Here is a 27,934-nt window from a genome sequence, read left to right on the forward strand (position 1 = left end):
GGTGTTTCCAGAAGAGAAATTTAATCTAATTTACATACTTCTAGGTACATCAATAACCAAAAGGCGGCCACTGAAAAAAGTTAAAAGGTCAATCAGCTCCCGGCATCTAGCTGGCCCAGGACTGCAAAATAAAAAGATCCACATTTCTTATTCTCTACACAAAACGCATTTTTAAAAAAGTGAGAGGTCTAGAGAGCTATACATAGAAAGCAACAGTGAAAAGGAGGAAGGGAGGCAGGGAGGGACTGTCCCACCCCTCACCCTGCCCTCCCAGCCCGGAGCCCCTGAGGCTCTGGGGGCTTTGACATGGCAGGAGGCAGCTGTCAGCTCTGAGCTCTTCCCAGAAGGAAGGACCCTTGGGGGGCAGCCAACAAGGATTTCCGTGGCATCATGGGCTCAATGGGGGCCCACAGAGGGAGAGCTTCCCCTGAGCAAGCACCGTGGCGGGATGTGGGCGCTCTACTCGGGACCTGGAGGGCTGGGGCAGATCCCGGGTCTCCCGAGGTGCCCGTGCGCATGATTGCATGGGGAAGTGTCACAGGATCATCATGATTGCCAAGGGAAACACAACAGGGGTCTTTGGGGTCTTTGCAAATGGCCGTGGGTGCAGCTCTAGCCCAGCCTGGCTATTAGACATGGGGAGCCCTGGCCTTTCCTGGGAGCAGAATCACTGCCCCCCCTCTCCCCCCAGGGATCTGGCTACCCTCACAGGCCCAACCAGGCAGGTGTGGACTGAAGGAAGACACCCTGTGGCCCCGAGTCCTGGGGCATGGAGAAGGGTGGCTAGCTGGCTCCCGGCACCCTGGCTGTAGTGTGCCCGGCCCCTGAGGGGCACCGGTTTGAGGTTTTGGCTTGCTCCTTTGGAAACGGAAAACAAAGGGAGAAGAGAGGGAAGGAGACAGAGGAGGACAGGCAGAAGTAGACAGAGGGAATCTGGAATGCTTCTGTGTTAGGGCGCCTCTGCCACTGCTGTCTGTGCCTGCAGGGCTTGAGGCTCCTCAGGCTGGGGGTCCGCTTTGGAGAAATTCATCTCCAGGATGTGCCGCTGTAAGTGCCGCACCCACTCTTCCTGGATGGAGAGGGGGCCTTGGAACTCCACCTCGCAGAACCTGCACATGGAAACAAAGAGTGGCCAATGCTGCATTCAGAGGTAGGAGCCTAGCCTTGTCCACACTCCTAGGCCTGAGTGCCACCAGGTGGTGCAGACAGAACAAGCCCAGAATCTGAGGGAAGATGAGTCTCCCAAAGGACAGCCACCTCTGTCCAATACTGGTGGTGGCCAGGTCCCCTAGGGATAAAAGGGGCTGGGTAGGAGCCCTCTAGCTGGTGCCTATGACTGCGGATAGTAGTAAGACAGACTATAGCCACCCAGCTCACCAGTCCCATCTCAGCCCTCAACCCCACCCTGGGGCAGCAAAAGCAATGCCTCATTGCATGGGAGCCCAGAGGTTGAGTTCTGGGGCTCCAGAGACTCAGGTTTGAATCCCACTTTGGGTTTAGCTAGAACAGTCTGGAATGAGTCATCTCACATTGAGAAGTTTCCAGTGTCTCATATACATGCAGACTTTAGTAAGAATTAACTAAGATCTGTTTTTTGTACTCAGGAAGACATTTTATTATTTTATTTGTTTGTTTATTTATTTATTTATTGCCAGTCCTGGAGCTTGAACTCAGGGCCTGAGTACTGTCCCTGGCTTCTTTTTGCTCAAGGCTAGCACTCTGCCAACTTGAGTCACAGCACCACTTCTAGCTTTTTCTATATATGTGGTGCTGAGGAATTGAACCCAGGGCTTCATGTATACGAGGTGCTGAGGAATTGAGCCCAGGGCTTCATGTATACGAGGTGAGCACTTTACCACTAGGCTACATTCGCACCCTCCTCAGGAAGATTTGATGAGTGCTGACCATGGATGTGCTGGGTGAGCTTCTCAGTGCTTTTTAACTGTAAAACTCAGTCCTCATTACTAACTTAGCAGGGAAATTTGTCTTACAGGTGGGGAGCAGAGACCTGGAGGCAAGGTTCCTTTCTGAGATCATTACACTGCTGTTAGTTCCAATACTAAGTGCCAGAGCTGGAATTTGAACTCAGGGCTGGCTGGCTGCCTGATGTTGAGGTACCACTGTCCATGGTCCCTGCCATACCTGAGGACAGTCCCCTCCCATCCTGTGACTAGGCCCCTCCTGGCCAAGACCCAGCAGCATACCCCCCATTGCCGTCCCTGGGGGCAGCATACCTGCACTTGAGGGTGTAGATGTTGCCCACAAACTTGACCAGTGATGTCTGGGGGGGCCGAGGCACCAGGGAGGGAACAGGTCGGACCCGGGGTGGGGGCTGCCGCACCTCTTCCAGCTTCTGCTGCAGGTCACTGGCATCCTCGCCCCCTCGGGCAGTGGAGGCATCCGGGGGTCGGGCTTGTCGACGCTCAAATTCTAAGGCAAGAAGAGGGATGGCAGATGAGCAGAGCAGGAGGGTCTGAGCACAGGGCCACCCCAGCCCCACAGGGCAAGTGGTAAGTGTGGTGGGGACAGCTGGTGACCAACCCTCACCTAAGCAGATGGGGGGAGGTGTTGAGCACCTGGGATGTGAGGATAAGGAGAGTCCAACAGGTGCCCACCACCCTTACCTCCTCCCCTGGCACTCACTGTTGATATTCTGCCGCTGGTAGTCCTCTGACTTCACTGTGCCTGGTGGGCTGGCTGCCAGGGGCCGCTCCCCACTGTCGGCTGCGCGGCCAGCTTCTAGGCCCAGCTCCCCGCCAGTGTTGCGGCTGACAAAGGACAGGCCCCCTGGGGCCAGCCCCAGGGATGGCCGCTTCTCGCTGTCCCGGCCGTGGCCGGCGCTGCGGAACTTCTTGGTGAAGGGGCGGCCACCCTGGATGTAGCTGCGGTAGGCACCCACCTTCTGGGGCCGGTGCTTGATCCACTCACTCAGCGTCTCAATGGGCGAGCCATTGACACACCACTCTGTCACGCCAAACTGCCGCAGATGTGCTCGTGCATGGCTGGCCAGGGCTTTGCGGTTTTCAAAGTAGAGGCCACACAGCTCACAGCAGGCCTCAGTGGCTGCAGGCAGAGGGGTTGCTGCTGAGCCACGAACCCCAGGGGAGCAGGAACACCCAGAGGGCCTGAGCAGGACTGGGAGCCAGCCCCCCACCCCACCCAGGGACCCTACTTGGGGTCAATGTGGGCGCTCACGACAGGTATGGCCCTGCAGGCCCTGGCGGATGCCCTCCCCAGACCCAACGGGCCCCTGCTTACAGGAGTGAGAGGCCTTCTCGTGGAGGGTCTTTGCCTTGAAGGGCAGTTCAGTCTGGATGTAGGTCTTGGCCTTGACCTCTGCTGGAAGGTGGCGATCCTCCTGCAGGGGGCGCTTGGCAGCCACTGTGCCCAGGAAACCGGCAGCAGATGGCTTGGCCCCAGTGATGGGTGTCAGGCTTAGCTCCCGTGGAATCTGCGCTGGCCCTGCTCCAGGTTTGCCTGGCCGGCCAGCCAGTGGTGAGAGTGGCAATGGGGAATGCAAGGGCCCCGGAGCCACCAGGGGCCCATCTTCAGCCAAGGTGGGAGCTAGGTCTCCCACTGGGGGCTCCTTCTTGATGAGGCACAGCTTGGACTTCTTTTTCAGAATCTCCCGTAGCGTGTCAATGGGGGAGCCGTTGACTGACCACTCAGTGACACCCATCTGCCGCAGGTGGGAGCGTGCATGGCTGGACAGGCCCTTGCGGTTCTCAAAGAACTCTCCACAGAACTCACAGCGGATGTCCCGCACTGGCTCTGCCCGAGATGCTGCAGGAGGAAAGAAGGGGGCGGCGGCTGCAGCTCAAGCCCATGTCATACTAGCTGCATGCCTGACCCTGTCCACATAGCCCCTGCCAAGTGCCAGGCCAGGAACCTGCGTCGTCATCCAGGTCTCCAGAGTCCTGGGTACACAGATAGCCCTTCTGTGTTCCTGGCTCCATGCTGTCTCGTGTGATACTTCCCTTCTCTGAGCCTCAGTTTCTTCCTCTATACCATGGAAATGATTTCCCCATCCCAGGGTTACTGGGAGAACATAAAACAAGCCTGTGGCACGGAGCTGAGCTGGGCCATCCTCACCTGCCCAGCAGAGCATCAACCCAAGCAGAATGAACACAGCCACAGCAGTGAGACTGGGGAAGCAAGAGATAGTGGCATGGTGACAAGCACTATATGGGGAAAGCTCAGTAACCAGGCTGTGTGCTAAGTGCTGTATCCCACTATCCCGAAGGAAAAGAGACGTAGGACTCTACCTACAGATGAGAGGCTCAGCTCATCTCCACCTTCCAGGTGAGGAACCTGCCCAGTCACTTCTACACTGTAGTCATACTTACTCCATGACTCCAAACACCAAGCAAGCAATGACCCTGCTTCAGACACCCTCCCACCCCACCCCTCTATTCCTGTCCATGGCAGACATCACTAATTGCTGCTATCTTTCTCCACACGGATCTGGTTGGCAGCCTACACTACTCAATTGAAGATGGCACGGGAGGAAGTCTCTTTGCCATTGCTGAGTGACATAGTCTCACTTGCCCTGGATGAAAAATGGGTGAGGCAGTATAGCTCAGCAACAGGATCCCATGCACCCACCCTTCTAGTTCAGCCCTGTGCGATGGGTAACCCCAAAAAGAGGCAAAGGGAAACCCCTCCAGCCATTCTTCCCACCCTGCCTGCCACAGAGTCACACTTACATAGATTCAAGGGTGTCATGTCTTCCCGTGGCACCCCCCAGGGACCCTCAGATGGGTGTGGCTCCCCATGAAGGGTCCCCGGCATCATCTCCCGCTTGATCTCCACCCGCATCTGTTCCGGCTTCAGCTTCTTGTGCAGGGAGGTTGCCGCCAGGACTGGAAACATCTTCCGGGCCGTGGGAGGAGAGGCAGTTGGTGAGTGGCCCAGGGGGCTTCCTGGTGGCGGCGGCAGCTTCTTGGCCAGGGGTGAAATGTGAAGGTCTGAGGAGCTGCGGGCTTCTAGCGAGCTGCCAGGACCTCCACTGGCCACCACCTTGGCCAAGGCTTTGGGGCTAGGCCCTGGCGGGTGGGGGTGCCCGCCTGGCCGGCACTGGGTTCGTCTCTTCAGGATCTCCCGTAGCGTGTCGATGGGGGAGCCATTGACGTACCACTCGGTGATGCCCATCTGCCGCAGGTGGGAGCGTGCGTGGCTGGACAGGCCCTTGCGGTTCTCAAAGAACTCGCCGCAGAACTCACAGCGAATGTCTCGTGCTGGCTCTGGCCCAGAGGCTGTGGCAGAGGAGAAGGGGCAGTTAGAACCAAGGGCACTGGCAGCCTGGCCACCTGCAGGAGTGTTCTGGTCAGTTGGGTATGGGCCACAGTGTGCCTACAGGCCAGGGTGATGATGGAAGGCAGGTGGAAGCGAGGGATGATGCAGGGCAGGGGGCTAGACACCGGGCAGGAGGAGCAGGGCACACTACAGAGAGCAAAGGGGCCTCAGTCCCGGCAGAGGACAAAACTAAGCCTCATGTCTCCGCAGGTCCCAACAAGGATGGGGCAGGATAGGAAGCGGCAGTCTAGGTGCCCTGTGCCTTCCAGACTGGGGGCACATGTGGACACCTTCTCCACCAAAAGTCAGGCCCCTCTCCTTGGCCTTCATTCTCGGGAAGTCGTGATGAAGATCAAGGCCAAGCGAGAGTGCAGAACAAGCCCACTGACAACAAGCTCTCTGAGCAGAGCCGGCCCACTGCCAAGGGCCCGTCTACTCCCTACCCAAACAAGGAGGGAGGAAGGAGGGGGCCAGGACCCCCCCCCAAGGGAGGGGCTCCAGGGCCCACAGGGAGGAGGAGGCGGCTGAAGCGAGGACCTACAGAGGTTGAGAGGAGATGGCTCCACATCAGAGGCCCAGAAAATGCCGGCGGCCGAGAGGTCCTGTTTCCCCCAGGGGCTGGCCATACCAGCGACCTTCAGCTTGGCCTTCTTGGCCGGCGGTGGGGGGGGGAGCAAGGAGAGGGCCACGGAGGCGGGAGGAGGCTGCCCCAGCTGGGCCAGGGCTCCGCGCCCGGGTGGGAGGCGGATCTGGACGCCGTCCCTCCTGATGAGCCCGTAGAGCACGTCTATGGGGGATCCCTTGGCATCCGGGTCGCTGACGCCCAGGTGGCGCAGGTGGGCACGGGCGTGGCTGGACAGGCCCTTTCGGGTCTCAAACCAGGCACCGCACAGCTGGCAGTCCAGCTCTCTGCCCCCGTCACTATCTAAAGCTGCGGAGACAAAACACAGGGGGCGTTCACGGCCGCCACCGTGGCTGGCCCTGGGGGATGGAAGCAGGAGGCCTGGCCTGAGTCTCCACTGCCCAGGCAGTTTGGGGTCCAAGAGTCATGCTGAAGGTTGATTCTGAGAGGTCTGGGGGCACAGAATGGCCTGGTTTCCCTGACTGGCTCTTTGGCACTGAGCTGAACATTGACAGCTTAAGGATGTAAAGTAGAAAGGTGATGACAGAATTCCCATGGCAGATTTGGATGCTCTCAGGCCCTTTCTCCTGGGTCCTTCTGTGGAAGCCCCACAGGCAAATGATGGGTCTAGGGTCGGGCTCCCACTGGGCTGCTGAGCACCGTACAGCCAAGTGACAGCTGCTGCAGTCCCTGCTCCGGAAACTAAGGCACACTCAGCAAAAGCAGCTCCAAATGAACAAAAGATGTGGACTGGGCTGCTCAAGGGGCCCAAGACCAGACTCTGCAGACACCCCAGACTCTGCTGCCTGCAGGCTTAAGGAAGACCTGATTACTTAGGGACCTGCTCACAAACCCTGTGTTTTGGAAGATTTTTTCCACCAGCATCTCAGGTGGAGGGGCTCCAGCCCTGGACACACAGAGAGACACCTAGACAGGATGGCCAGGAAGACACGAAGACGGGCCAGCTCCAGGGCCCTCCCATCCACTGAAGGGGCAAGATGCCAGAATTCCCACTAGGGAGGCCAGGACCATGGGGTCCTGGTGACTCATGCTACCCACCCTTAGCCAAGAGGACAGGAGCTGCCTGGAAGCAGTGGGGACTGTGATAGGGTCAGAGCAGAAGCCGGGCTTCCTGGGAAGGTGCTGCAAGGTAGGCAACACACAGGCTCAGACAGGGGAGCCCAGCAGAAAAAGCTGGAACAAACCCTCTGGCCTGGACGACATAGGACACAGGAACTGCGGTTTGCTGTCCCCACCCAGGCCTGATGCCTCGGTCCCTCCCAGTGCTGGTACCTCCCCCTGCTCCCAGACCCACACTCACTGAGGTTCAGGGGCCCCTCGTCCTCAGACTGGGGCCACTGGGCCTTCGGGGAGAGCGGCCGGGGGCTCAAGGATAGCTGGGGACTCCTGTCCTCGGGATTCTTGGGGGCAGTGGAGCCCGGCAGGGCCAGTGGTGCCTTCTTGAGAAGTGGAGAAGTGGGTGGGTGGGCCAGGCCTTTGGCTGAAAAACCTGGAGGCGACTTGATGGCTTTGTTGACGGCTGGAGCATCTAGGGGCTTGGCCAAGGCGAGCAGGCCAGGCCGTGAGGCCCCTGTGATCAGATCCTTCGGTGAGTTGTGTTTCTTGGCCAGGCCATGGGGCAGGCCAAGGGCTGCGTCCGGCAGGCCCTTCTGCTTCACCAGCTCATAGAGGAGGTCGATGGGGGCGCCACTGCTCTCTGACTCCGCCACTCCCAGCTGCCGCAGGTGGGACCGCGCGTGGCTGGAGAGACCCTTACGGGTCTCAAAGCAGGCACCGCAGACCTCACAGGTGGTCAGGCTCTGGGCTGGAGGGTGAGATGGAGGCCAGGAGAGTGGGCTGTGAGGCCTCAGGGCACAGCTGGCCCACATTTCCCCTCACCTGGGCTCCGTGTACGTGTTTTTGCTGCAGTCAACCCCACTCGATCCTCACCATGATTCTAGAGGCAGGGTTTGCAAACAAGGAAACTGAGGCTCAGAGAGGGGAAGAGTTGAGCTTGAGAGCACACAGCAGGAGGCACAGCCCTTCCAGAGTCCAGCCAGCGGGACAACTTCCAGATCTCCAATGCACCAGGCTTCCCCAGCAACAGGCTCACACCAACACTGCCTTGCCAGCTACAAGCTTCACACAGAGCTAAGTCCTAGCTGCTCTCCATGGCTCAACTCACACGCTGGGCAAGAAGCCTAAGGAGCCATGCTCCTATGGGAGAACCTTACTCACTCCCCACCCTCTGAATTTGAGGACCCAAGGGCGAGGGCCAGGCCCATTCATGGCTCTCACATCCCTGGGAACTAGCAATCGTATACAGATGATGGGTTGCTCAGAAGTTCATGCTGCTGACAGGTCAGAGCCAGCAAATGCCCTGGGCATGGACTGTGGACCCCCATGTCCGCTGCTTCTCTGGATGTGCTTCCCTTGCCTGTCAGGGCACACCTGGGAGCCTGCAGGGCCCCAAGCTGCTGAAACCCTGAGAAGACATCTAGGTGTCTTTTGGGTGCCTCCAGGTGCTAGGAAGGGAGCCACTACCAACTTGGGCACCCTCGCTAACCCTAAGACCCCAGAGCTTCCCCGTGAGAACAACCAGCCTGGTCAGCAACCCCAGCAGTCACCTGGGCCACTCACTCACCCTTGAGGTCCGGCAGCTCCTGTTTGCTGCTCTGAGAAACCTCTGCGGCCACTTTGCTGCTCAGCCGATTGGCCACCTGCTCCAGGGCCCCAGGGACAGTCAGGCTCTTCTTGGGGAGAGGGGAGGACCCCAAGTCCATAGCCACCATTGTGCTTTCCTCAGGACCCAGGCCTGTGGGTGGAGGAGACAGGCTAAGCCCAGGCCTGGCTGTTACCCCTAAAAGGACTGAGGATGGCACGCCTTCCTCATCTTGAGCATCTGCTCTTGCTCAGAGAAGCTAGTTGCCCCATGAAAGCTGAGCCTGCACCCCACAGCCTCCAGCACCAGTACCAGACAAGGGCTAATGACATATAAGAGACAGCCGCAGCCTCCACCCAAGCAAGTGTGAGCTGAGGCTCTAGTGTGAAGGGATCATATAAAAACCATCTCTGCAGGCTGTTTGTGGGTGAGGTGGATGTGGGAACTGTCAGAAGGAAAGACTGGATAAGTGGACACCAGGGTCCAGGGGCCACTGGGCAATGAAGAGGCAGGCAAGGAGCTCAAGACACGGAGAGACTGTCACCAGACAAGCCAGCTGGGGCTTCAGACACAATAGAGGTGGGTGGGGGCAGGACCCTAAGTGGGGTAAGGTGGGAACCAGGATCCCAGACTCACAGCTAACTGCATGGAGAGGAGTAAGAGTAGGCAAGTTTGTGGGGAGTTCTAGGAGGATCTGTGGGGGAGGGAACCCTCCCGAGAGGGGACAGGAATCCACACTAGGCTTCCAGAGTCTGGGAGGGGGCCTGGGAAGGCGCTGGGAGGGGCCTGGGAGGGCGCTGAGGGCGCCGGGTTGAAGAGTTCGGCTCCTGGCAAGACCTCGGGTGGGGGGGTGGGGGTGACGATCTGGGGTGGATGGATTGGAGAGAGGCACGGAGGGAGGCAGGGAGCAGGAGGCATGGACCGGCCGGCTAGGTGTGAGGAGGGAGCGGGCCGGGTTGGGGGAAGGCGGACACTCAGGACTTTGACAAAGTCTGCAGGTAAAATGGGCTCATCTGTCAGACGAATCGAGTCCCTCCCCGTGGGGCCCGGGCCGTGACGGGGGCCGCTCTGGGACGCCCGAAGGGTCCGGGGGCATCTGTCAGACGGGGCGCGGGTTCCCGAGGCGCGACGGCGGAGCGGTCCTGGGGCCCACGGGGCGGCGGCGGCGGCGGAGGCCCGGGACCCGAGCGAAGGCAGGGCCCGGCGAGGGGATCCCCAGGGGCACGAACGGCGGGCGCGGGGGTCTGCGGCGGCTGGCGCAGGCCGCCTTCCCCGTCCTCCCTCCCCTCCCCGCGGCGACGCTTACCGGGCGGGGGCGCAGGCCCGGGCCCCGGCCCCGGCTCGGCCTTGGGCCCGTCCCGCGGCGGCGGCGGCGGCGGCGGCGGCGGCGGCGGCGCGGAGAAGGCCGCCGGGCCCGGACTCGGGGGACCGGGCGGGGGCGCCCCCGCGGGCGCGCGCTCCCGGGCGCCCCCCGCGCGCGGCCCCGCCGCCGCTTTGCTCTCCGCTTTTGTCACTCGGCACTGGGCGGTGGAGGCGGCCATCTTGGCTCCGGCGCACGCGGGGCGGCCGCCCCAGGCGTGAGCGGCCGAGCGCCGAGCGCCGCGGCCTCGGAGCGAACTCCGCTCCGCCCCCCTCGGGGCGCGCCCAGGGCGGCCGGCCGAGCGCCGAGCGCGCCGAGCGCCAGGCTTCGCCCGGCCCCGCCAACCACCCGCGGGTTCCCACCCGTGCCTCGCGCAGGTACGCCGCCTCCCTGGCAGCCTCCAGCCGCTCCCCCCAGCCCGGGCTCCAGACAACCCTGCGGCGAGGATGGGAGTCCAGCCATAAGCATCCACCTCGGTTCTCGGTTTTAGCACTGGGACTTGCGAACCCCGACGGGGCGACCCCGCGCCTCTTTCCGGCCGACGCACCTGGTCCAAGTTTGGGGCCAGAGCTTCCCGCACCGTCCTGGAAGACACCTGACCTTCAACCACCTCGACGATGGCCAGCAGCAGCCCTCCAGCAGGGCTCCTCCTCGAGTCCCGTCACCTCCCTTTTCCCACCTACACTTGGAGCACCACGTGCTCCCCACCGCAAGCCCTTGACAGGGGGGCGGGGCCACCCAGGCTCACCCCGCCCCCGTCTAGCGCAGGCCCCGCGTCCGACGTGACGAAAGCCCAGCCCCGATCCGTTGCAGGCCCTGCCCCTGTCTGGCACAAGCTCCACCCCCGGCACTGAGCAAGCCCCGCCCCTGCCCGGCGCAGGCTCCGCCCCCACGAGGGCTGCTTTGAATGAACTGCCTTGGAGGTCCAGGCCTTCCATGGCTTCTAGAAGCTTTCCTGCCTTTTAACTCACTCCCCCCCCCCACACACAGCAGGTGTCCACGGCACACACGGGACAGAGCCCTCCCCTCATTCTCTGGACACAGCCAGGGCCCAGCCAAACTGGTTTCCATTTACTGTGAACCCTCACACCCCATTCATTCACTGGGGACCCACACATCGGTCTCTTACAGGGAAATCGTTTGGCCAGATGGAAATCAATCTATCGGGCTCATGCTCCCACCCTCAGGGTGACTGGCCCAAGTGGCCAAATAATGTGAGCTTGGCATCTAGATTTTGTGGCATGGATGTGGCTTAAGGAAGTGGGCAGAGCCTGAGCCTACAAGCTGTCCTTCAGAGCAGCTCCATCCAGAGACCCAAACAAAACCAAGCAGGATCTTGTCCTGTCTGCCTCTCCCTGTGACCTCAACCAGCTACTGAGCTGCCTGTGCCTCAGTTTCCTCCCTGTCCATGGAAGAGCGTGTGTGTGTGTGTGTGTGTGTGTGTGTGCGCGCGCCTGTGTGTTTATGCACATGCTGGTTGTAAGGCTTGAAATCAAGCCTGGTCGCTGTCTCAGCTTTTTCACTCAAGGCTGGTGCTCTAGCACTTGAGCCACAGCCTCACTTCCAGCTTTTTGGTGGTTAATTGGAGATAAGAATCTCTCTGATTTTCCTACCTGGGCCATTTTGGAACTGCCATCCTCAGACCTCAGCCTCCTGAATAGTTGGGATTACAGGCGTGAGTCACCCCCATGCCCTCTCTAGTAAAAACTCCTGCCAAGTTAGTCTTTGCAGGACTAAGATCTTGGCTTGTGCACTAACTCCACAGTAACCCACTCTGGGATCCTGCACCAAATGTTGATTCTGGATTTCCAGAGCCATCCTACATCAGAGATGCCACCAAATAAGGCACTCCGAAGTCCAGCCCTGCCTCCATGGCTAGGATGATCCACAGCTTCCCTGGCTATAACATGTGTATGCAACGATGCTGGGGCTGAGCTTAGAGGTAGAGGGATTGCCTGACATGCACAAGGCACTGGGTTTCACACCTAGCACCACCAAACCACACTCAACCTCAAACACACACACAGGCATTGTTTCTAGGCATGTCCAGTAGGACACAGCTTGAAACACTGTGCCATGTTCAAGGCTGGGAGGAAGACATTATCCATGCTGAAATTCTAGCAGTAGGATGGCCACCTGCTCAGTATTAGCACCATTTCAAGTGCTCAGGAGGCTGCCTGCCCCCCAGGACAATACAGGTGCAGAGAACATTCCCACCATCCCAGACAGTTCTACTGCAGCTCTCTGCTCAATGTAGAAGATTGTTGAAGAACACAGAAATCTCGAGTCCAACTGCCTGGGTTCCAAAGGCCGACTCCTGCTGGCTATGTAACCTTGGACCTATTAATTAAGCTCTCTGTGTCTCAGTTTTCCCATCTGTAAAATGGGGGGAGGGTGACAACACCTGCCTTCATAGAGTTACGGTAAGGATCTCAATGAGTCTGTGACTGTAAAGTGTGCAGCACAGCGTCTGGCTCTTAATAGGTGCTCAATGCACCTTCGTAGGGTGCAACTGCAGCAAGAGACCACAGCTCTCTACCCCTTGGAGACCCTGGGAAGGGTCAGGCTCCCCCCAGCCTCCTCCTCCCCCTCTGCTTACCATCTCCGTAGGCTGGCCCGGGGTCCTCAGCCCAGATAGGTGGGAAGGGCAAAGTAAGAGGTAAGCGAGGCCGGCGGGGGGTCAGGAAGCCCCCAGATTGCCCTGCTGTCTCCCGGCCCAAGGGGCTAGGGGGCAACTCGGCAGCCGAGGTGGCCAGCAACTCCTGCAGGATGTTGATGGGTGACACAGTGAGCTCCCAGTTGGTGATACCAAAGTCGCGCAGGTGGGCGCGGGCATGGCTGGAGAGGCCCGCCCGTGTGTCGAAGCCAGCCCCACAGAAGTCGCATCGCATCAAGCTGAAAGTACCAGGGTCGAAGTTGGCCACTACCGAGAAAGGAAGAGAAGACAGTTTGAGGGGATGGGCAGAGGGGTAGGGGTAGCCACTCTGCAGCTCCAATGCCTCCACCCTCTGCCTATAACCCTGGATTGCCTCTTTTCCCTACTCTATGATACTCATGCCACACCTACAGCTCTGAGCTCGCCTCCCCACCCCCCATTCTAGAAAACCTGGCCTCTCAGGCCTCCTTTGCCTATCTAGTGCCACTCCAGCTGGTAGGTTTGAGGATTTGGATACCTGTTACATCTATGTTTTATTCTGCCCATCACTGCCTGCCCCAGGACTAAGTTAAATAGGGGTTGCATGAAGAAATGAACGGTGGACCGACCATGTGCAGTACCTCATCCCAGCTACTTGGGAGGTAAGCCATGGAAGGACCCCATTATTATGAAGCCAATCCAGGTGAAACATGGAGTAAAATCCCCATCTCAACCAATAAAGCTAGGCACGGTGGCATATGCCTGTCATCCCAGCTACAAGAGAGATGTATACCTAAACTGGAGGTGCATGGTCCAGGCTAGCCCAAATAAAAGTGGGAGACCCTAAATGGCAAGCAATTGTAAAAAAAGAAGAAAATAGGAGGGGATTCTAGAGCCATGGCTCAAGTGATAGAGGGCTTTCCCAGCAAGCTTGGGGGCCGTGAGTTCAAACCCAAGTACTTCCTACCTTAAAAAACAAAAACACCAATGAATGGAACCTATGACTCCCAGCTCTGCGAACCTTTCCTGAGGGTGGGTTGGGGACCTATGGGGCTTCCCTCCCCCACATCCTGGTCACTTGATGGCTGTCTTCCTGCCCATCTACCCTTTGCCTGGCATCCGTCTCAACACCTCCCCATGTGGGCTGCCAATATCAGAACCACAGGGAACTGCTTTTGGGTTCTGGAATCCTGGTCAGCCTGTGAATCTGTATTATGTCACCAGTGGCCCCATGTCTTGAAACCCACCCAGGATCCTGTCCTGTCTGGCCGGGGCCAGGAATTCCAAGAGAACAAGAGTTGTTTCCACTCCCACTGCCTTCCCCGAACAAATATTCCTTGCAGAAAGGAGCTGCCTGGAATCTGTCTGGGGCTGGTTGCCCTGCCCAGACCACCCTCCTCCCCCTTCCCTGCTCCAACAGCTGGCACTGCCACCCACCTTTGCCGTGTCTCCCAGGTCCCGCAGGAGGGAAGACCCCCAGGCTCCCCCTGCACAGCGCTAAGGGAGGAATTAGAGACAGGTGGGTGGATTTAGAACTCAGCAGCACAGGCTTGTGGCTCCCAGGCCACAGAGAGTGGTGGGGTTTGGGGGGAGGGGTGGTTTGGGTTTTTTTCTTATGTGTGTGTGGTTTGTTTGGAGGCAAAGCTGCCCTACCTTTTTTCTTTTTCTTCTGGAAGGAAAAGCTCCGCTCGATGGCCTTTACCTCCTCAGCGGAGATGAAATGGCGCACATTGTAGCTGACACCCACACGGTTCAGGTGGCCCCGGACATGATTGGCCAGCCCGATGCCATTGTGGAAGCGATCAGGACAGTATGGGCACTTGCGATCTTCAGGTTTCAGCCCCCCAACAAGGTCTCCCCCAAGAAGCCTGTCCAGCCCCAGTGGGCCACCTAGGGGTGCATCCAGAAGCAGAAAATCTAAGGGGTGGGTGCCCTCCAAGTCCAGCGTAAGCTCCTCAGGCTGTAGCCTTGGGGGCACCCTGGCCGCGGCAGCCATGACCTGTGGCCTGAGCTTGGCCACCAGGACAAGGGGCACCATGCCTTGGAGCTGCTCCCGCTGGGCCCAAGATGCCTCGGCGGTCCTCAGGGCTTCTTGGAAAGTTCTCTTCAGATGTAAGGCTGGCTCTGGGATGAGGCTGGGGGTGGCTAGGGGTGGCAAGACTCCATTTTCAAGGGCAAAATCTTCCTCTTCCTCCTCTTCCTCATCTTCCTCCTCTTCTTCCTCTTCCTCTTCACTCCAAGGGTACCTCCGGCGCTTGTTTCCACCAAGCTGTATGGGGTAGGGTGTAGATGCCAGTGGAGGGGGAAAGGCCAGCCTTCCAAGAGGCCTTGGGCCAGAGTGGTGAAGCAGTGGCTTTGACAATGGGAAGTTCCTCGTGATGTCCAGCTGCTGTCCATCCGGGCCAAAGGCCAGCCCAGGGTCATATCCAGCAGGGTTTTCCCGCCACATGGGAGCCAAGAGCGGCTCGGCTTTGCCAAAATAGTCCACCGTGGCTGTGTCAGGAGAGCAAGCAGATGCATGCTGGCTAGTGCCGGGCTGGCTGGCCAGGTCCTCCGGGAAGGCCTCCCACTGGGGACAGCTGTGTGCCAAGCGCACATGCTCCCTGAGCAGGCTCTCGCTGGGTGCCAGGAAGCTGCAGGAGAGGCAGGCACTGAGGTTAGAGGAGGCTCCATAGTGGGGATAGACAAGGGAGCTGGCACTGGGGATAGGGCTGCTGGCCCTGCTATGACCCCCAGGTGTCTCCTCAAGGCGTGGGCCAGGTGGTGGCTGGCGCCCGTGCCGCCCATACGGCTTGGCATGCTGCATGAATGACCTGGAGGAATTGGTACTGAAGATGCAACGCGCCTGGCGTCCCTCATCACCCGGGCAATGCTTCAGCTTCTGTATCTCCTCAATTATCTTCTCCCGGGAAGCCTGGTGCCGCTGGCGGTGCTGCTCCAAGGCAGCAGGGTCGGTGAATGGCCAGCCACATTCACCGCAGGCCAGCGGGGCTGCGTCAGCGGGGGGTTCATGGCCTGGGACTCGCCGGTGCTGGCTCATGTGCTCCAAGAGATGGTCTTTGTGCTTGAAGTAGATGTTACACTCTATGCATGGGAACACAGCCGGCTCCTCCTCCTCCTCCTGCTCCTCTTCCTCCTCATCATCATCAGGGCTGCCCCCTCCACCGGTCACCTCTTCCAGCAGCTCGCCCAGATACGTCCCCGTGGGCACTGGGGACAGCCCAGGCTGCAGACGTTCCACGGACGCCTCTGAGTTCACCGTCCAGGTCTGTGTGGCCACTTCCGAGGCAGAGGCTGGCAGGTACCATTCTGAGGGCCGGGCCAGCCCCTCAATGTCTTCAGGGTCACATCTGGAATCTGCCACCTCCATGTTCGACACTTTGGGAAGGGCACCCAACGGAACCATCACCCTCCCAAAGGAAGCCAGGGGTGGCAGATCCCCACGAGGCCCCAGGTCTTTCTGGGGGCCCTGACTGTCTGTATCTTGGAGCCAGTCAAATGAGGGGTGACCCTGGGGGGGTTTCTCCCATGCCTTCAGTTCACCCTGGTGATGTAAGAACCTTCTAGAACCCTGAAGCTGGGCGTGGGGGTTCACGGATCTCACGATAACTGAGTCTTCAAACCTCCGCTCAGATGGGTGGCCCTCCCTGGCCTCCTGAACCAAGGGGTGCTCCCAGGGTCCCAGGCCATCAGGGGGCCCGGGGAAGAGGTGGGGTGGTGGGGAACCCAGTCGGAAGTCCAGGCTGTCTCCATCAAAGCAACTGTAAGGGAGTGCCAACGGGGACAGGTTAGCCCACGGGGCCTGTGCATCCTAGCATGGTGGCAGGGCATCCTCCCAGATGGGCCAAGGCAGGCCCCACAGATCCAACTCCAGGGTGACCCTAGAGAGGCAGGTGATGTGGGGCCAAGGGTGGGGAAGGCCAAGTGGATGGTTCTGGGTTCAGCTCCCAGGTTGCACCTGTTCCAAGAGCCCAGCCCCGCTGCATCATGGGAGAATGTGGAGGGATGGTGTGGGGGGAGGGGGTGTTGGTGGAGGGGTTCTGGAGCAGGGTCATCTGGAACCACCTCAATGGAGCATGCCTAAGCCCCATAGCACAGTCAACTCTCATCTCTCTTCCAGGAGGACTCAAGATCTGTGTTCCAGGCCGATTTCCAGTTGGGTCCTCCCATGCCAGAAAATTTTAGTTAGTCAACTACATCTTTCCCCCCAAATTTGGTGAAAAGTGAACTTCACAGTAGAACAGTTCAAGAGAGGCACCTTTTCTCTCTGTGTCCCCTACCCCCACCCCTTTGTGGATGGGCAAAGTTAGGAGGGGGGTGATAGTCCCCCATTCAGCCCCTAGCCCTGGTGACTTTGATCTTTCTAAGTGGGAGGTAAGTGGGGGCTTGGGGTAAGGGGAGGCAAAGCAACTTCTCTGGGCCTCAGTTTTCTGATCGCAAAAATGGAGATGATTTCCAAAAACCAGAAACCTCAACCCTGTATCTAAGGTGCTTCACATCACCAGCAAAAAATTGGGTACCAACAGCTCACACCTGTAATCCCAGCTCCTCAGGAGGCTGAGATCTGAGAATTCTTGGTTTGAACCCAACTCAGGCAGGAAAGTCCTTGAGACTCTTTTTTTTTTTTTTTTCCAGTTGTGGGGCTTGAACTCTGGGCCTGGGCACTGTACCTGAGCTCTTCAGCTCAAAGCTAGCCCTCCACCACTTGAGCCACAGTGCCACTTCCAGTTTTCTGGTGACTAATTGGAGATAAGAGTCTCATGGACTTTTCTGCTGGGGCTCAGCTGGCTTTCAACCACTATCCTCAGATCTCAGCCTCCTGAGTAACTAGGATTACAGGCATGAGCCGCTGGTACCCAGCCTGGAGCTTCTTTTGCTCAAGGCTAGCACTCTACCACTTGAGCCACAGTGCCACTTCTGGCATTTTCTGTGTATGTGGTACTGAGGGATAGAACTTAGGGCTTCATGCATGCAAGGCAAGCACTCTAATACTAAGCCACATTCCCAGACCTCCTTGAGACTCTTATCTCTTCAGTTTTTCAGAGTGTCTCATGTTTTTGTCCAGCCTTGTTTTTGCTAGTCTTGGACCTAGATCCTCTTATCCACTCACTTGTCTGGGTCACACCTCTTGGCTACCACATTTAGCTTATTAACTGAGATGGGGGGAAGGCGGTCTTGCTAACTTTTTGCACAGGCTGCCCTCTAACTGTGATTTCCCTCAATTGCTGACATTCCAGGTATGAGCTACATGGCTGGTCCCTTTTTGGTTTGTTGTTGTTTTTTTGAGATAAGATCTTATAAGGTAGCCCAGGTTGGTCTTGAACTTGTGATCCTTTTGCCTCAGTCTCCCCAATGACAGGTATGTACCACTATACCCCCAAACCTCCATTTCAGGGGTATGTTTTTTCTCATTGATTTGGTCATGACAACCCCTTTCTTTTTAAGATCTTGGTTCCACGAGGGGTGATCAGCCACATGTCCATGCGTGCCACAGAGCGGCCCTCCTCCCTCCCAGACCTGTAGCAGAGACCCAGTGGAGCCTAGAGCATAGCAGTTAATATGAATCCCAAGAGCATATTATTAACCTCAATAAAGATGATTATTACAGGTTGGGTGCCTGAGGCTCAAGCTGGTCTATAATCCTAGCTATTTGGGAGGCTGCTAAGGATAGGAGGAGCAATATTTGAGGCCAGCCTGGAGAGAGGAGTCTAAAAGATCCTATGTCCATGGATGGGAAGCTGGACTAGGCTGTGTGCACCTGTGATCTGGGGGATGACCAGGTGCCTAGAACAGATTGTGTACAGCAAAGGAGTGAAGCCCTATCTCAAAAGTCCCAGCCAACACAGGGCTGGCGGCCTGGCTTCCAGAGGCAGGCAAAGTCCTGAGTTCAAACCCTAACGCTCTAAAAAACAATCATGATGATGGTCACCAGCTAGCACACGTTGGGCTGTTTGATGAAAGGCAGTGTGGCCACTGGTCTACTCATCCTCGATGCCCCCTGGGTTCCTCAAGGTAAGTTAGTGATTTGCACCCTGGGGCCAGGTTGTCCCCATTTTGTAGACAGCAAACTGAGGCTCAGAGAGGGCGGAGTGTCATTGGAAGGGTCCCCTGCACAGGTCTCACCCCTGGGCTCTTGGGCCTGGCTCTTGGCACGGGTAATGAGAGTTGACTGTCTGCGTTCAGACCTCCACCCCACTACACGCACACCCCAGCACACATCCCAGGGGTTTTCCTCTTCCTGCCTGGCCTCCTCATTCCCTTCTGTCCCCTGGTCCTGGTCCCTGGGGCCTTCTCTCCTCTCCAGCCTGCTTGTCCCCCTGCCCTCCCTGAGGTCAGAGCCAGCATGGCCACTCACCAACTGCTGATCCGACGGGTGGCGGAGGCGGCTTGGGGGAGGGCTTCGCTGAGGCCAGCATGGGGCCGCCCATCTGCAATAAAGAGGGGAGACCCTGAGGGGCTGGGATCCCCCTGGCTGGGGCTCTGAGCACCCCAGCTTCCGGGGAGGGGGTCCTCTGGCACTTCAGAAGGGCCCTGCTGGCTCCCAGCCCCGCCCTGAGAGGCCTCTGGCCTCTGCATTCCTGAGTCCTGAAAAATGGGAGCGGGAGGTTCTTTGAAGGAACCCCCTTAGATTTCCTAGGGTACCCCAGGGAGGGTCCCTATACCTTCCAATCCTGTTCTTTCAATCTGGCAGCCAGGGTAAATTTTACGTTATAGCCTGGTGGTGGTGGTGGTGGTGGCGGTGGTGGTGGAAAACCCACCTGGCTTTTCATCCCACCTACAATAAAAACCAGATTTCCTAACTGGCATCTGTGGATGGTTTCTCCAATCTTGCCTGTCTCTCCTCCACCTTCAGTGCCTCAGCTTGCCTGTACAGCTTCAAAGCCTATCCCTTCTAGTTTCTCATCTGTGACATTACTGGATCCTGAACACAGGATTTCTCACTTTCACCTGGCTTTTATGACTCAAGGCTAGTGCTCTACCACTAGAGCCACAGCTCCACTTCCAGCTTTTTTTTTTTTTTTTGTGGTTCATTAGAGATAAGAGTCTCATGGACTTTCCTGCCCAGCCTGGCTTCGAACCGAGATCTTCAGATCTCAGCCTCCTGAGTAGCTGTGAGTACAGGTGTCCAGCTCTAGCCTACCTCAGGACCTTTCCACTTACTGTTCTACCAGACTGGAATTCATGCCCCAGATCACCTACTCAGGGGAGCCTCTATGTTTTTCTCAGCAACTCTTCACCCCCACCACACACACACTTTTTTTTGAGACAGAGTCTTTTTATATCATCCTAACTAACCTCAAACTCACAATCTCCCTAACCTCAGCCTCCCAAATGCAGGGATTATAGGCATGTACCACCACACTGGGCTCCAGTTTAATTTCTTTCTACAAATTCCAGGGTTCTCGTTCTGGATGGCTTTACTTTTCAGAGTTCCCTGCATGCACCCAAGCCTCAAGGAGTGTGAGGATTTTGTTGGTTTTACAGAATGCTAGTGCCTGGCATGGAAATGCTTGATAAATGCCAGAGGGAAGATAGATGGAGGCGTGGGTCCAGGCTGACCCACACAGGATACCTCTCCAGGCCTAAATCCTAGACTAAATTATTTCCCAGGAACTTCCCCCTTCCTCTCCTGCCCCCACAACACAGATAGAGCCAACTCTCCATTATCCGCCTACTGAGCCAATGTCTAGAATGACCACAGGAATCCTGGCTCATGCCGCTCTGCCCACCATGCTTGCCTGCCACGAACAAGTGTGCCAGCTGGGGAGCAGGCCAAGTGTCTGAGCCAAGGTTAACACATGAAGAGGAATTTGTCCTCCAGCCAGGGGCCCGACAGATGCAATTGCTGGACATGTCTCAATTTGAGGATGGTCCAGAGAGAGGGCCAGTGAGGCCTGAGGCTAATTCTTCACCACCTCCACCTCTGTCCAATTTGAGATCTGAACCCTGGCAGTCGGGAAATGAGAGGGGGTGGGAGGGGGTGGTGAAGAAGGTGCAGCTGGTTGCTGCTTGAGAAAATGGCTCTAAATGGAGACCATGGAAATTTTCATATTCCAGAAAAGATTTAATTTTTATTTTGTTTTAATTTGTTTTGTTTGTTGCCAATTGTGGGGCTTGAACTCAGGGCCTGGGGCACTGTCACTTGAGCCATAGCTCAACTTTCCAGTTTTTAGATGGTTAATTCAAAATAAAAGTCTCACTTTCCTGCCCGGGCTGGTTTTGATCCATGATCTTCAGATCTCAGCCTCCTGAGTAGTTAGGATGACAGGCATGAGCCACTGGTGCCCAGCTCTTTGCTTTTATTTTTTCTTATTGGTAGTCTTAAGCGTTGAACTCTGGGCCTCCTGTTTGCTAGGCAGGTGCTTTATCACTTGAGCCATACTCCTTGTGGTCCTTTTTGGTTTTTTGCCAGTCCTGGGGCTTGAACTCAGGGCCAGAGCACTGTCCCTGGCTTCTTTTTGCTCAATGCTAGCACTCTACCACTTGAGCAACAGCACCCCTTCTGGCTTTTTCCCCCTATATTATGTGGTGCTGAAGAATCAAACCCGGGTTTCATGTATGCAAGGCAAGCACTCTACCACTAGGCCATATTCCCAGCCTGGTCCTTTTGTTTTATAGATCTGGGACTTGTGCTTTTGCTCCAGCCTGGCCTGGGATTGTGATCCTCCTGCCTCCACTCCCTCCTCCAGTCACCAAGATGACAGGTTCTTTGACCTAATAGTCTCTCTTAACCTTGATCCTCCTATCTGTGCCTCCTAACTAGTTGGGATTACAGGCATGAGGCACCATGCCTGGACCACAGCACAGTTTGGTGGTTATTGTTGTTTAATCTTTTTTTTTTTTTGGCCAGTCCTGGGCCTTGGACTCAAGGCCTGAGCACTGTCCCTGGCTTCTTCCCGCTCAAGGCTAGCACTCTGCCACTTGAGCTACAGCGCCGCTTCTGGCCGTTTTCTGTATATGTGGTGCTGGGGAATCGAACCTAGGGTCTCGTGTATCCGAGGCAGGCACTCTTGCCACTAGGCTATATCCCCAGCCCTGTTGTTTAATCTTGACATTTAAGGCTAGATCATTCCCTAAGGACTACCTAAGCACTGTAGACATTAAGAAGCCCCTGCCCATAAGACACCAGTGCTTCTCTATCCCATGACCATGACAACCAAAGAAAAAAATATGTATGTATGTATATATCTTCACATATGACCCAAGTGTCTCCTGGGAAACCCAACTGAGAGGTCCTGGGGTAGATGGACAGGGAAACAGCTGCTGGAGAGGGTGGAGGGGAGGGGTCAGGAGAAACAAGATCCAGAATGACACCCTCCCCAGCCCACCCCCTGAAACAGCGTCTTCTTAGGATGCAGGAAGTCCCAGCAGCAAGACTCTGAGAAAATGGAGGAGGAGAAGCACCCAGCACGGAGGGAGGGGGTGGGGGGGAGTGGGTCTGAAGGTCCCCAATGTCCCACTTCCCAGTGGCCCAAATTTGATGGTTTGTGACGGTGGGTTGGTCGGTCGGTGTTTGTCGGAGAAGTCTGGGGGCCACGGTGGCCTCTTTGTGTAGCTCCTGGTGAGGCTCCTATTTTTAGTGGCAGTGACATTGGCAGAAGGAGGCCTGGCAGGGCCTGTGTCTGCGGCTTTGCAGGTGGAGGCTCCTCCCTCCCCCCATTCTCATGGGGGTACATAAGACCTGGGGGGTGCCACACAAAATGGCCCAAGGGACGCTCCTTGGCCCCTGCTATCAGGGACCTCCAAGGCTGCTTGTGGATGAGACGTATCCAGTAGGAACTTGAACCCACAAGCCAAGAATCTGGAGGCCTGAGAGCCAGAGAGATATAAGTTCGAGGTTCAGTGTAGGGACTTGAAGGGTTCGCCCTGGTTTCTCCCTCTGTGGACGGAGGAATAGGTGCAGATCAGTGACAGGTGCCAGGGAGGTTATAGGACATGTTGGATCTTCAGACACGGCAGTGGGACTTCCTGGAGAGGAGGGGATGTGGGGAGCAGGGTCGGAGCTGACTCCTTCATGTCCAGGGCGGAGGCTGGATTCTGAGCCTCTGCTTGGTATACTCCACTCTCTGGCTTCCAACTCCAGCTTGGGGCCTCATGAGGGCAAAGAATGGTGTGTCGGTCCATCCTGTCGCCCACATGAGGTCAGGCGCACATCCAACTGTTTATCGAGCCGCAAGGAATAGTGTAATAGTGTCAAAGCCCATCCCCACCCCCGACTTTGCTCTATGAAGGGAGGGACTAGCTTAAGAAGCGGGGGGGAGAGGGAGGGTCAGGGCAAGAGAGCCAGAGTGGGAGATAAAGTGGGAGCAGGGAGCTTCGGAGGTGGCCAGTCCAAGGGAGTCTTTGGGGATATCAGAGGGCCGAGTGGGGGCTGGGTAGGACAACAGCCCCCAACCATCCAGGGAAGGGTGTGGGGTGCTGAGCAGGCCAAGCCAGACGTGGTGTCCCGGGTCCTGGCCTGCCTGCAGCCTACTGTACACCAGGTCCTTGCTCACTCAGCAAACCATCAAGGGCTGGACTTAAACCCCCTCACATCCAGCCTGTAAATGGCATAGGGCAAGATTTTGCCTCCTGCTGGGCCTCCAGGAAGGGACTGCTAAGGTCTTCTGGGCACTCTGCCATCAGTGCTCCCAGTTACTGCTCCTTTTCACTGCTGCCTGCTACCTGCAATGCCAGCAGCTGCCACAGTGCCTTTGTATATGCAGTGCCTCTCCTGCCTCTTTTGCTCATTACCCCCTACCCTACTTCCTGGGTATATCCCATGTGGTGGGGGTCTATGGCAACAGAGATGGTGTGTGTGGAGTCTTGAAGGGGCTGGGTACCAGTGGCTCATGCCTGTAATCCCAGTTACTTAGGAGGCTGAGATCTGAGAGCCACAGTTCAAAGCCAGCCTGGACAGAAAAGTCTGTGAGACTCTTATCTCTAATGAACCATCAAAAAGCCAGAAGTAGAAGTGTGCTCAAGTGGCAGAGCACCAGCCTTGAGAGAAAAAAACAGAACATGAAGCTCTGAGTTCAAGCCCCAGAACTGGCACAACAGAGCACACACACACACACACACACACACACGATGAAAGGGAAACAAAATCAAAGTTTTAAAAAGATAAGGAACTGGGCCCTAGTGTCTCACTTCTGTCATCCTAGCTATTTAAGACACTGAGAACTGAGGACATGGTTCAAAGCCAACCCGGACAGCAAAGTCCATGAGACCCTTATCTCCAATCAACTATCAAAAAATCAGAAGTAGTGATGTGGCTCATGTGGTAGAGTATAAGCCTCAAGTGAAAAAGCCAAGGGAGAGTTCAAGGCCCTAAGTTCAAGCTCCAGGACTCACACTCACAAAAAGAAAAGAAAGATTAAAAACATCTAAAAATAAGTGAAGAGATAAGGGCTATCAACTCTACTGATTGACATGCAATTTGAGGTGACTGATCACACACACACACACACACACACACACACACACACACACACACACAGGACCTCATTTTCCTCATCTTTAACACAAGGTGATAATAGCCAAGGCTAACAGATTCTACTAAGGACATGATTGCTCACGCTTGGACCAAGGAGATGAAGTTCCCCACCACAGGGCCTTTTCACTTGCTGTTCCCTTCATATGGATGCTCTTCCCACCATCAGATGCCAACCTTCTCAGGGAGGTGTCACCCAGGCCCTCCGGGCATGATTCCTGGCACTCTGCTTTAGTACTGTCACAGCTTGTGTTACTGTCTGCCCTCAAGGCACTTGTTTAGGTGTCAGTTGCCTGGCATTCTCTTTTAAAATGCCAGGCCCTGGAGGGCAGAAACTTTTGCTTCTCTCATTTAAGGGCTGTTTTCTCAGCATCTAGAACAGTGTCTGGAACTTAATAACTGCTCAGTATTGAATGAGTTAAGGAACAAATCTTGAGGTGTGGATAACGCAAGGTAAACTGAGACAGAACAGGGTGGCAGGCATCCCTACTCTCCCCCTTACCACTAGAGGGCACAAGCTGCCTTAGCTTAGGCTTCCGGAGCAAAGGGATGAGCTGCTGGGAGTGGGGTACACTTGGGAAAAAGGGGAGCTTGGGACAGAGAAGTGGGGATGTATGGTGGGGCATCTGGATCCAGTCAGTGAGTAGCTCAGAGGAAGCAACCACAGCACCTTGAGTTTGAGTCCCTGGCGCTCTCTGGGAGGCCTTGGTGAGGTCACCTGCTCACCATGGTAAACCCAGGAACAAAGCCGAGTACCCAGGCAAGACTCTAAACGCACACAGAAATTAGAACCCCAACTCAGCCCCCTCTGGGCTCTCTGAGCCTCAGGGACAATGCTGAAGACTCTGCTCAAAGCCACCAGGGCCACCCTCTTACCAGAGATGCCACCTCTTCCATCCAGAATGTCCTGGGGACCTTCCTTGGTGATAGGTAGATAACAGGTCGTCGGGAAGATGTCACCTTCTCCCTCGGCAGCCTCGGCCCCACCACCAATGTCCTCCCTTGGGGCCAGGCTGGGCAGTCTCTCTGGACCTCGAAGACCATCTGGGGCAGACAGGCTGCCTGGGAGGGGACCCTCCATGGGGGCACTTCAGTGTTGGGCTGGCTCAGTGGAGCATTTTGCGTCTAGGAACAGAGAGAAGAAAGGGCTTAGGGGAGAAAAGAAAGGGACTCAGGTTCTCCCTCAAAACACCAGACCTAGTGGGGCACTGTAGCTTACCCTTATAATCCTAGCTATTCAGAAGGTTGAGACCTGAGGGTCATAGTTTGAAGCCAGCCCAGGCAGGAAAGGCTGTTGAGACTCCTACCTCCAAAAAAAGCCCAGAAGTGGAGCTCTGGCTCAAATGGTAGAGCACCAGCCTTCAGTGAAAAAGCTCAGGGACAGTGCCCTAAGCTGTGAGTTCAAATACAGACAGCACCCCCGCCCCCCAACACAAAACCCAGCTTTCAACAGTGCAGCTCACTCCCCTCCCTCAGTTTACATCCCTGTCCAGGTGAACTATACAAATAATAACAAAGGCCTTATCCACACACCATTCCATCCTAGTCAGCGCCCCCCCACCAGAAAGCATGTCTGGGTCTGAGTGACTAACTCCTCCCGATGTCACCCAGATCCTCTGTGCCTCAGTTTGTCCCCATTTAACTGTGTTCCCCTCTGTCATCAATCCGTCTCTCCCCACTGGCTCCCTGACATTCTGTACATGCACTTGGTGTGGCCAGTGCCCTCAGCTTCCAGCAAATCCCAGCCACTTCCATTCTGAACCCACCCGAGGTCCTACCACGCCCCCCCCTCCACCATCACATCTTCACTTTTCCCACTGACCCCCCATCCTTCTCCTCACCCCCCAGTGTTAACCCCTTCACCCCATCGCACAGCCTCAAGTGACCCCGCTATTAACCCTTTCCACTTCTCCCCAACATTATCCTTCCATGCATCCCCCAGCTTGTGTTCCTCCATTGCAGGCCTACCAACCCCCTCCCCACCCATCCCACCCCAAAAACCCTCCACCAAGACTGCTTTGGTCCGAAGGCAAAAAGGACCAATGGGGTTCCTGGTCCAGAAATGAGGACCCTCGGGGGAGGGACGGGGGCTGTGCTCTCCACCTATAAATACCTTCAAGGTAACGGCAGAAAGTGAAGGGCAGGAATGAGGCGCCTTCCCGAGGGAGCCGGCGGGAGGCCGGGCCCAGGCAACTGGGGCGGGGCCGCGCTCCGGGCCTGGCTGCCGGCGCTGCCCTCGGGGGGGCTGGGGGCTCCCGGGGGGCCCGTCAGTGCGCTGGCAGTCTCGGCCGAGGGGTGCCGGGAGTCTCCCACCCAGGTCTGGGGGAAGCACCTGGGGGTACCTACGAGGTAGGCACTGCCTGCGGGGCACAGGCTGCACCGCAACTTCGGAGCACTTTGGCAGGTTGGGGAGGGGGCTTCTGCCCCGGCAGCCCCCCACCCCACCACCGGGTTGGAAGAAGTGGGGCGCCCCCGCTCCCGTGCACCGCGCCGGCGCACCCCTCGAGGGGCCAGGGTCCCGGAGATGCGCCTGCCGCCCGTGCACCTCGGGGCGGGAGACCCCGCAGGACGCATCGAGGGGGGGGCAGACACCTGCCCCGAGACCCCCGCCCCTCCCCCACCTGCCGGCCCCGCCCCCGCCTGCCCCGCCCCCGGGTCCGCCCCGCCCCCGCCACGGGGGGTCCGGCCCGGCCCAGCCCGGCCCAGGCCTCTTTCCCCCTCCCCGCCCCGGCTCCGCCCCACCCGCGGGGCTCCCCAGGCCCAGCCGGGCCTCACCAGGGAGGCGGCGCACCGGCTGGGTGCCAGGGCTCGGAGCTTCCCCTCCTCGGTGCGGCCGTCACCCGCCGCTACGACCGCTGCCGCTCCGGGTGCCGGTGCCGCGGCCTCCGCAGCCGCCGCCGCCGCCTCCACCGCTCGGGGGACATTGTCCCTTTAAATCGCTCCCCCCGCCGCCCCGCCCCCTGGCGCGCCGCCGTGACCTCAGCGCGACAGCCCCGCCGCGCCGCCATGATGAGGAGGTCCGCGCCCCCCCGGGGGGCGGCACGCGGCGGGCGCGGCGCCATGTTGGGAGTGGCCAGGAGGGTCGCCTTTAAAGAGCCACCGCCGCCCAAGCGTCAGGGCGGGGCGGGGCGGGGCGGGCTCTGTTACCATGACAACACCTCTGCCCTCCCGTCTGCCCCCAATGGCTTTCACGGTCCTACTGCTCGCTAATAGCACCGGGAAAGTGGGAAAGGGACAGAGAGGCTGCTCCACGGGTCTTTCGCGGGCCATTTGAAGACTGCATCCGGCCAATCCTTAGCTGTCAGGTATCAATGATAAATGATAAACCATTCAACTATCCAGTCACTCTGCTACCACCCCCATATCCTACCCACCCACACGCCCATCTCCCCATCATCCAACTTATTGTCTACTTCTCCATACAACTAAACAAATGTACGTACACTATCTACACTTTCTCGAGTTCAAATATTTATCTCCTAGGAGCCAGGCCTTTTCTAGGTAGAGGTCACCTTCCCAACTCCTCATCTACCAAGGCATATATACCCATCCATCCATGACATATATATATATATGTTTGCTCACAGAATTGAAACAGCACACCTACCAATCCTTCCTTCATCCTTCCCAGACCAATACCCTTTCTGCCAGGACAGAGCTATGTTTTAGGATTTGTGATTTAGGAGAATTCTGTCATTTGGGACTTGGGAGTTGACAGGGATGGGGTGAGTGCCGGTGGAACACGGGTTTGATCTTGCTGCTCATAATCGAGGTTGACTAGCTTTTCTTGAATACCATTATCCAAGGGTTTTCATTGTGAAGGGTATATATCATTGGATATGTGTGTGTGTGTGTGTGTGTGTGTGTGTGTGTGTGATATATTTGGT

General features: G+C 57.2%; 1 protein-coding gene across 11 annotated transcripts; it reads right to left on the minus strand.

The window, feature by feature from the left end:
• Nucleotides 1-26,958, minus strand: Wiz (WIZ zinc finger). 11 transcript variants are annotated; one of them, XM_048342470.1, is made up of 14 exons: nucleotides 26,823-26,958; nucleotides 24,924-25,172; nucleotides 18,930-19,002; nucleotides 14,228-16,335; nucleotides 14,012-14,071; nucleotides 12,539-12,862; nucleotides 8,562-8,732; nucleotides 7,239-7,742; nucleotides 5,837-6,226; nucleotides 4,707-5,255; nucleotides 3,259-3,783; nucleotides 2,644-3,063; nucleotides 2,235-2,430; nucleotides 1-1,109 (listed from the first exon to the last, which is right to left on the minus strand). In XM_048342470.1, exons 2-14 carry the CDS (start codon nucleotides 25,126-25,128, stop codon nucleotides 950-952), a joined length of 5,685 nt encoding a protein of 1,894 aa, XP_048198427.1. In that variant the 5' UTR covers nucleotides 25,129-25,172; nucleotides 26,823-26,958; the 3' UTR covers nucleotides 1-949. The 11 variants fall into 11 exon arrangements, with proteins under 11 accessions (XP_048198427.1, XP_048198428.1, XP_048198429.1 ...); XM_048342471.1 differs by lacking the exon at nucleotides 14,012-14,071; XM_048342472.1 differs by lacking the exon at nucleotides 8,562-8,732.
• Nucleotides 26,959-27,934: the final 976 nt, after the last annotated feature.

The sequence above is a fragment of the Perognathus longimembris genome, chromosome 3 (genome assembly GCF_023159225.1).
Source record: "Perognathus longimembris pacificus isolate PPM17 chromosome 3, ASM2315922v1, whole genome shotgun sequence".
In the NCBI taxonomy this organism is placed as follows: Eukaryota; Metazoa; Chordata; class Mammalia; order Rodentia; family Heteromyidae; genus Perognathus; species Perognathus longimembris.

Coding starts and splice junctions, on each gene's coding strand:
- Wiz (XM_048342470.1), bottom strand. CDS start 25,128: ATGGAGGGTCCCCTCCCAGGCAGCCTGTCTGCCCCAGATGGTCTTCGA. Junction 5,256..5,836: donor GCCATCTCCTCTCAACCTCT/GTAGGTCCTCGC, acceptor CCTCTGCCACAG/CCTCTGGGCCAGAGCCAGCA. Junction 2,431..2,643: donor CCAGCGGCAGAATATCAACA/GTGAGTGCCAGG, acceptor TTCTTGCCTTAG/AATTTGAGCGTCGACAAGCC.